Source organism: Buceros rhinoceros, unplaced genomic scaffold, assembly GCF_000710305.1.
Source record: "Buceros rhinoceros silvestris isolate BGI_N320 unplaced genomic scaffold, ASM71030v1 scaffold2827, whole genome shotgun sequence".
Taxonomy (NCBI): Eukaryota; Metazoa; Chordata; class Aves; order Bucerotiformes; family Bucerotidae; genus Buceros; species Buceros rhinoceros.
In genome coordinates, this window is record NW_010421398.1 from 41,667 (window position 1) to 51,123 (window position 9,457).

Sequence of the window (9,457 nt, forward strand, 5' to 3'; positions counted from 1 at the left end):
AGGGAAGTTGCTACACAGGGAGCCAGGCTTTCTTTTTCCACTAGTTCTAAAATAATGTAATTTAATTATTAACCACGGTTTTTCACCATTAGCCTCTTTTTGAGCTGAAATTTTCTGTATTTTTGTGACCGTTTGGGGAAAGTAGGCCTACATAATGTAAAGAAAGTCAAGAAGAAGACGATTAACAGTTTCTCCTGATTTTCATCACCCTGGGCACATTGGCAGGGGTCAGAGGCCAAAGAAGGTTATGGAGAAATCTGACCCATGCTGTCTGATTTCCTATGCTTTCTCTTTTCTCCACAGTTTTTCTCTTGTGTATATCCCTCTATGCTTTCAGTGGTCGAAGGTGTCCAGATGTCTGCTGCAAACGGGAGGTGAACTGACTTTTAAACACTTCCTTAAATCAAGCAGCAAGACCAGAGGCTGACATTTCCATTACTTAACTTTCCAAAGGGAGAGCTGTGGAGTCATCGCTGTGAGGTTCAGTGCAACCAGCGGGCTGGAGATAGAGCTTCGGTCCTGTTACTTTGTCTTAAATGTCAGAAGGAGCCGGAAAGATTTTAGATAGCAGCATGTGCACAATTACATGCTCAGAAGAGCTGAGGCAGCTGCCAGGTTAGACCTCTGGCTTCATCCCCGAGCAGCATCACATCGGTGATCCTCAGCAAGCGTTGTGGAGGCTAAGCTGTCTGTTACATGGCATAGTCAGGGGACAGAAGATTAGTGTGCCTTTCCCTTGCAGATGCCCAAGGGTGTCTGACATCGCTAATTATAATGAAATAGGAGAAACCTAAAGAAAAAGCACTGCAGCCTGCTGTTGATGGAAGTAATTAGGTTTTTTCATCTTATGAGCAATGATGAGACTTGCTGAGATCAGGACGAATCCACATTAGTGTGCTAGTTCAGATCCAGACCAGATTTTTGAAGTGAATCCCCCACTGTTCTTTGGTTCGTGTCTCAAGGCAGCCCAGGAGCTCACAAGCTGAGTCAATGTGGCTCTGGAGATGTCCTTAAGCTCCTGAGGACAAGGTTGCCGCTGCCCTGCCCACACTTGAAAGTGGGAGCAGGGCTCTGCTCTTGGCCATGGGAGACTTCATCCTGCACAGAGCATGTTGCCAGGTTGGGAATGGGCACTGACCTTCCTGGGTGACATCTGGGTAAGGCTTTTTGGTTGCTGAGTTATTCAGATGCTTTAGAAGGTGCTCACACACAAAGCCTCTCCCCTGGCTTTAACACTGGGTAGCCTCACGACATCCAGGAACTTGAGGAGATCCCACTACCTCCAGGCACCGAGAGAACACAGGCGCATTGCTCCTGTCAGTCTTAGTCTTGGCAGGTGGTTTTATCACAGTAGGGTGAAATTGGGAATTCACTGCCATATCTTTTATTATGATCAGGGTGCCTATAGGTGCTGTATTATTAAATTATGAATCAATGTAAAACCACATTTATGCAGGGTTATGTACAATGGGCAGCACCTCAACAGAGGTGGATTTGGTGACTCCTTTAATTGCAAGAGGGCACAGCAGTTTGAATGGCCTGCGTATCCACTTGGGTGTTCTTTGGTTTACAAGAAATTGCAAGAGGTATTGCTGTGGCATAGTTTTCCATGTACAACGCTCTTTTTTATTTTTCCTTTTACTTGCTTTTCTGTGTCTCTTCCCTCTCCCAGCATTTCATTTCCATCCAGAAATACAAATGACCCCTTGACAGAACTTTCCACTTCCATTCTGTTGATTTTCATTGTGCAGTCAGGAAAATACAAACACTTCTGTTTCTGAGATGTATTTTTATGATGTCATGAAAAACCTTTCTCAAATTAGCCTCTTCTTTTTTCTCTTTCTCTATCTTTTCAGGTGTGTGTGCAACATTGACTGTTCTCAAACCAACTTCAATCCTCTTTGTGCTTCCGATGGGAAATCTTATGATAATGCATGTCAAATCAAAGAGGCATCATGCCAGAAACAGGAGAAAATTGAAGTCATGTCTTTGGGTCGATGTCAAGGTAACTCTCATAACAAAACTCATTTCAAAGAACGTTTCCAATTTTTGTTCGGGAATAAAAAAAAGAACTGGGGCTGGATCTTATTTGGCACTTCTTACGTTTCCATTAGACTCTTGCCATTTATATTGTGGAGTGCAGGCTGTGGGAGGGGGCAGAGCCCTCCGTGGCACAGATGCCAAGTGTGGAGCGAGGAGTGGTGTGCATAACCCTTCCCACACCCCGCCCATGGTGGCAGGGAATTGTCCACCCCTGCTCCGGTTTCAAAATCAGGCACCTGTATTTTGCCCAGAGCAGCTTGTCCAGAGCTGTGTCCTGCAGGTGGGAGTTGGAGCAGGCAGCAGAAGAGCCCCTCAGGTACATTTTGCCATCCAGGGTGAATCCTCTGTTGCTCCCTTCATTGGAGCAGCACAAAGCAGTCTCAGGAAGCCAAAGACTTGCTTGGGCCAGTGCTTGTTTCTCATGCGACCTGTGCTGGGACCATGAGATGCCAGAGGTGTCTGGAAGGAAATTTTGCCAGTAGTGCCACAAGACTCTCTGTGTTTCTCCACGAATGCCGTGCTGCTCTGTGCCCAACTCATGGGCTACTACATCACCTGTAACCCCTGAGCTGACTTTAAAAACCCGATTTTGTTCTAAAATAAAAATGAAGAAAATTTGCCTTTAAATAGCTCCCATAAATAAAGTGTCTACTGAGGCTCAGGCACTTAATAGCTTTTTCCCCTTAGCTTCTGACCTATAAATCCTCAATACATCTACTTACAAGGCCATTCTACGCAGGTGTATTAAACACATTCTAGTTTATCCCTGTCTCTTTAAAGTTAACCACCCTACGTGGCAGTTCATTTCAGGGTACATATTAAAACTCCCCAATTACTTCAAATAGAGCAGAAATGACAACTCCTGCTTCATACTGATATATTTATCCCAGATACAATCTGTTACCATGTATTGTTAGGAAAAAATGTTTTTTCTTAATGGAAGATGGTTCGTCTTTCATTCCAAAAAGCCAGATCCTGCTGTTTTCACCTGACAGGCCCAGGGGAGCCAGCAGCGAAGCTGTGCACGCAAGCAAAGCTCTATTTGCCTGGGCTCTGGCAGCTGGGGCATTGTCTGTATCAAGTACAGGCTCCACAAGCAATTCACCATCTTTGTTTTCACACAGATAATACTACAACAACTACAAAATCCGAAGATGGGCATTACGCAAGAACAGATTACGCAGGTAAGGTTCCTCTCCTGTGAGAATCACAACTCACAGAACTGTTTAAGGCTTTTTTCTCCTCCTTCATGCAGATGAAGAAAGTGAAAATCCAGAGCATAGCACAGCTGTGATACCATGAAATGTTGCCATAATAGATAATATTGCCTGTCGGTGTTTAACTATGAAGTTAATAAGGTTCTTAATTTTTTTTAAGTGATAAATGGTTTTAATTTATTTAGAAGCTACAATAAAATCTAATGGCTGAGTAGCCTTGTATGGCATTTGAAATTAAAAACATGTAAATACTAGTGAGGTTTGGGAGATGTTTTTTACACCCTTTGCCTGGGAGGATTGATTTGGAAATCAAATGTGTGTGTGTGTGCATGTGTGTGTGTGTGTGCATGCAGATATTCACAGCTCCCACTGAGAATTCAAGCCTTCGGGAAGGTATTGCGGAAATGGGTCAGGTGATGCATTCCTTGCTTAAGTTTGTGATATTTCTGTGTTTTGAAAGTATTCAGAGAGAGCGGGTGCAGATCACTGGGTTTACCTAAGCAGCTTGCTGCGTGACTTAGGTGAAATCCAGCTGGAGGTTTCACAGGTCTTAACATTTCTTACTGTCCTCTGACAGTAGTTCATTCTGCTGGTCGTCTCTTGTGAGGGCCCTTTGTGCATGACGTCGCTGCATTAATAGGGTACCCAGACATTAGAAATGATTGTTCTGTTCCCACTTAAAAATGGTGCGTGATGATTAAAACATAGAGCTATGAATAAATGATGTCTCGGTGAGACAGAGGAGTGCTGGGTGTTGGGGGTGGCTGCAGCATGAAGTGGAGAGGGTATCTATGGAAAGTAAAGCTGGAATTAATTTCCAGAATATCAACGGTGAGCCATGGTCCAGGTGTTTCCTACTGGAAGGGCCAAGGAGCCCTTCCATGGGTGAAAAGAGAGTCATGCAAAACGAGAAAAGTCTTCAGTCTCTTTCCGCCAAGCCCTTGATTACCCTTAGCTTTCTTTCGGGGAGGTGGCGGTCAGTTTCTCAAAAGGCTGGAAGGGCTGAGGTTGCGTCCTGTGGTGGGCAAGAGATACAGCCAAGTAGGCCAAAATGATTTATTTTAAGTTAGAAATAAGGGCAAGTAATATTGTTGTGTTAAATCCTTTCTATTCCTTGCTGGAGAACTGAGGAGAGCACTAGCACCCCAAGTCAAGATGAAGGCCTACAGCTCTTTTTAAATGTTGTACAACCTGTCCTACTCTGCTGCTGGCTGGTGGCTTAGCTTTAGGATGGCAGTGACCTTCAGCACCTCGAGAGGAGACAGCACATTTAAGCATGAAGCAACTGACTTATAACAAGAAGGGAGGAAAGGCAGGTTGAGGATTAGGGAGGAAGAGATGACAGGCAATGACAAGAGAAAGTCAAGTCATGGTTCATGGAGGAAAAGGTTCACGGAAGGTACCTTCAGCTCAAGGGGGCAGGAGGAAGGGAGTAGCTCTGGCTGGGAGAGAGATGATATTTCAGCCCACACTTGAGAGGAAAGATGGTGGGTAGAGGAAAATTGATTGAGGCAGAATGTCAGGGATTGGGAGTCGAGCAGGGAACATGGGAGGAGACTGGGTTACTGGGCAGGGTGGAGGTCAGAGCTACAGCACAGAGAAACAGGTCTGTAGTGGACATGGTCTGCAAGTGCTGAGAGGTCAGGGAACAGATGGTCTAGCGACAGGTGACAAGGGCCTATGGAGAGGAGACAGGGCACCTCACTCCCCTAGAGCTACAGGAGGGATGGAGACATCCTGAATCAGCAGTGAGGTCCAGTAGGTACCTCTGTCTGGCACAGAAAGGCATCATCATTGACCTTAGCAAGCAGCTCCTCTAGGCTTCTGATATGGTTTGGGCTCCAGTGGGCTTCTTAAGGGCAGTGACTGTGCGCTCTGGGTCAGTCTCATTAGGTACCATCCATTGATTTAACCTCAACCACAGCTGCTTGCACCAGCTGATGTCTTCTTTTTGTGCACCTATTATTCTTGCTTAATTCTTTCATTTTTACATATGGTGACAGCATGTAGGGTGAAAGTTGCAAGTCCATGCACGGCAATCCATGTGCCTGCATTGCCCCCAAATGTTTGTGGTGTAACTCTCCTGGGAGACACTCAGGGAAAGGGACCACTGTATCAAAACCCTGTAGCATCTCCAGCCTTTCAGAAACCAGTGGTGAAAAAAAAAAGACAACCGTATAAAACTGAGGCTTGCTGAGCATTCAGGCTTCAGCATTTGCCAGGCGGGAAGCTCCATGCTGTCTTCATGCTCTTTCAAGTGCAGAAACATTTGATGATGACTGCTATAGGAATGTGCTGTGTGGTACTTCTTGCCCACCTTCGTATCTCCTCAGAAGGGAAATGCCATGACCGTGGGGAGCTTTGTGTGAAAAAGCAGAGGTTTCTCAGCCTTTGAGGCAATATCCTCGAGTTGTGCCTTTCCAAAGAATACCTTTGTTCCCTACCATTTAATGGCACTAGAAATTGCCGAGACCGTGAGCAGTGCACGCTTTTAGAAACATTGACTCGTATGGACTGACTTTCCAAGGGGAGAAAATAGCAGTGGGCATAATTGATGTTGTCAGTTATGCTAATGCAGCAGTGCCACATGCTCTTTGCAGAGATTGTGGTGGCTGAGTGGTGTGGGTCTTTCCATAAACACCCCTGAATGCTCAACGTGGGGTCACGGGAAGGAGCAGCTTTGCAAACAACAGCAAATCCCAGCACCCAGCTGTTTTTTTTTCATATTGAACTACTCAAACCGTCTGTTCAATCAATGTCTTTGCTCCCTCCTGTTCTTTCAAGTCCATTGATACTTGCAAATAACGGTATTGGAAATGACTCGCTAATGGCACCCAGAACGCAGTGTCCCCTTTTTCAGCAAAGCAAACATGGGGAAAGTGAGCCGTAGGTGGCCCTTCTTTGGCGGTGCCCATGTCTCCGGGTTCACTAGTCGACTCTTGCCATGGCTGCATGAGCAATATGTGTCAGCATAGCATCTGTACACGTGTGTGTTTGTGTCTCCCTGTGCAATTCTGGTCTCCTGTTTTTCTGAAACCCCGGAGTATTTATCAGACTTGGGGGGATTTTCACTCTTTTCAACAAATGGCAGATTGGTGAAGTTGATCAAGTTTGCAAAATAGGATTTGGTTTTAGTCACTAAATGAATGTGTGAGATTTTTCCATCCAATCCAATAGAAATACACTTTATCTTGCAATTTCCATGAAAGAGCATTTTTAAGCATTTTAAGTATAATGTATGTTTTGGAATGTGATGTCTGAGCTGAAAGTCCTGTGATTGATGTTTTCTTGAATTTCTCCATTATATGCATAAAGAAGTTGGCAGTTTCGGTGACATTTTTGCATTCAGAGTCTAGGCAATCAAGGAGTTTTCATCTTGTTTATTCATTTGCCTATTTATTTTTATTCTTCAATATTTATATTCCCTTCTTAAGATCTGGATATGAGCAATTATCCCCCTAACTGATTTTATCCTTTCTCATTATCAAATTACAGAGATTTTTTTCAAAGCCATTTTAAGCACTGTAAAGAATAAGTCAGTATGGATGAGCCATATTTCAATGTTATATATTCATGAAAATTGTCAGCGAAGACACTGACAAATTTGATAGACCTGTTCAATAATATCATCTTCCAGGCCAGACAAACCTCCCAATATAAGCATTGATTAAATCAAGTCTCAGCAGCCGAATGCCATCAGCCAAGGAAGCTGATAGGAATGGGAAGTGGCATTTTCATCCCCAGTGGTCTCCTTTGGTGAAAAACGCACATCCACAAATGGTCAGTTTGAGCTGTATTTTTGGTTTCCTCAGTGGTGGTAAACTCTTCTTTGGCAGCAGCCTCAGGTGGTGCCTTCTGCTGTCTTGGTTGGTCCAGGGACTCTCTTGCAGGCAGTGCTGATGCCGTCGTTGTGCCCATGAAATGCTAACAAGCACAAAGTGCGGCATGTCTGCTAATGATCGCTCTGCTCCCTGCTCTTCCCACCCACCCTCCACCCACCCTGCCCTATTTCCCGAGGGATTTCAAATCTACGCAACAGCCCTGGATCTTTTTCAGACGGCTTTCTGGCACTGGGGCCTTTCTGGCACTACCGGAGGTACTCGGGCGAGTAAGCCGGCAGATGGCTGTGTTGCCTGAGCAAATGGAATGCTTCACCAAAAAGGGCAAAATCCATCTGTGTCAAGACATCTTTCTGTGGCTGGGCCAAGGCTGTGGGCTGAAGGCCACAGGAGCCATTGCAGACTCCCAACTTCAGGGATGAAGAAGAGTCTTGGACTCTTTAAAGAGCCTCTTCAAAAGTCCAAGAATCTTGGATTCCAAAAGAAGTACAGCATAATATTTATGTTTGAGAAAAGAAAACTATCCTAAAACTTTACCAAACCCCACCACTTTGCACTGTTAACTTCTAATCCCTTTGAGAGGGAGAACAACTTATGCCTGTCAAAGAAAGTGTGGAGAACCAGCACCGGTGCACTGACCCAGCACATGTGAGAAGCACTAGGGTGTGATGCATCTGTGTCTTCACAGGCTCGGTACAGAGCCCACCGACTTCAGTCACAGTTGTCTTCGTTGTCTGTAACAGGCCTGGAGAGCAGCCAGGAATCAGAACAGCAACACTCGATTTCTATATTATTGCTATTATTTCTTTATTTCTTTTCCCTCTGGGAATATAATAGGAGAACTTCCGTCTAGATTCCTTCTCCAGATTATAATATTTTCAAAGTAGGTTAAGTTTTGATTATAAACCACTTGACATTGTCCCTTTGAATTAAATTTTGTGTCTACTACCATGTCAGGCATTTCCTAAACTGGTGAAGAATAATAAAGCCCCAGAGCTTAGCTATGGGATATAAACTAACACGCAGTTTTGCTCCGCCTTTGTGAACCAGGCTTTCCTTTCTTCTTAATGGAATTAGCAAGTGAGACATGGAGCTGAGCACCACGCATCCATCAGAGCCAGAGAGAAACCATTTCTCATCTGCAGCTTTGTAGCAACACTGAGGAAATTGCAGCCTTGCATATGCAGATTTGCTTGGCTTTCGATTCCGCAGACTCCGAGACAAAGGTTGTTGCACTGAACAAATAGATTATTTAGGAAGCGTTCCTGCTTTTCCATCAAATCACTTAAAAACTGAAGGAAAAAAAGCCACATTTTAGTATTTTGACAGCTGTGTGGCAGTGTGAATGCTGTCTAGCTGCAGCCTCTGCCTGCGCTCACACGCACACTGGTGTGCACACTCCTGGCATTTGGAAGTACGAGAATAATATAATTGATAAATATCTCTGAAAATGTGAAGCTTTTAAATGTTGCTCCAATTGTTATTTGCGTTTTACAAGTGTAGGGTTTTATGGAAATAAAACATAAGTTTTATGCACAATGAAAGTCTGCAAAAGGTGACAGATGAGCTCTACAAAACAAGGGAGAGAAAACAGAGTAGGTTGTATTTCAGGTGGTACAATTTAGGTCTTTTTGGCCTGTGACTTGAGGAAAGCAATGAGGGCATCTCCCTCTGGGAGCTGTGACCATATTATGCTCCATGTGCCTGAATGTCCTTTAAGATGCCTGATCACTCAGACATGTAGATGTCTACAAATAGCTGAAGTATGAGAAACAGACTTCAGATGGTGGAAGAGCAGAGCTGGGCTCCACTTCTAAAATAATTTCCTGACAGAGTCAGGAGGCAAAGGCATTTGTGTCTTGTTTTACCTACCTAATCCAGGCACTCCTGATGATGGAAAAGTTTTCAAAAATAGAAGAGAGGAAATGTCTCAGCATATTGCGTGGAACCTGGAGGCTTCCAAAATCGAGCTCGAATTTACCATCACCGAAAGCAGTATAGCATTTACTCAGGAATAACCGTGTGTAGCTTAGTTTAATTCATGGAGTACTATAAAACACAGATAAGAAAACTATTCCTATTCTGGGAGTATTGGTGCTTTTTAAATGAAAAATCGCCACTGCTTCTTTTTGTAATATAACTCCTGGTTTTCAAGAGGTGGAGTGCAAAAAGTCCCACTCCAGCACTTTTCTGTGTCATTGGGACAACCGCTTGCTTTGTTTCTAAAGTATGAAAAACTGGGGCATTAATGCAATTGTCTAGTGGTAGATGCTGGAGCATAGGCTATCTCAGGTGTTTTTCTTCTATAGAGCACTCGAATTTATCTTTAGAGCCTGCTTGGCTCTGGCCTGCTGGAGT

At 44.2% G+C, this 9,457-nt stretch overlaps 1 protein-coding gene across 1 annotated transcript in view; it reads left to right on the forward strand.

Annotated features, from left to right (window-relative positions):
* Positions 1–9,457, forward strand: part of LOC104496503 (tomoregulin-2-like) — a gene marked incomplete at its 5' end in the record, with an annotated part of 58,073 nt that overhangs the window by 23,086 nt on the left and 25,530 nt on the right. The window contains 2 exons of the mRNA XM_010139632.1: positions 1,857–2,005; positions 3,168–3,227. Of these exons, the coding sequence (XP_010137934.1) occupies positions 1,857–2,005; positions 3,168–3,227 (209 nt within the window). The remainder of the gene's footprint in view (positions 1–1,856; positions 2,006–3,167; positions 3,228–9,457) is intronic.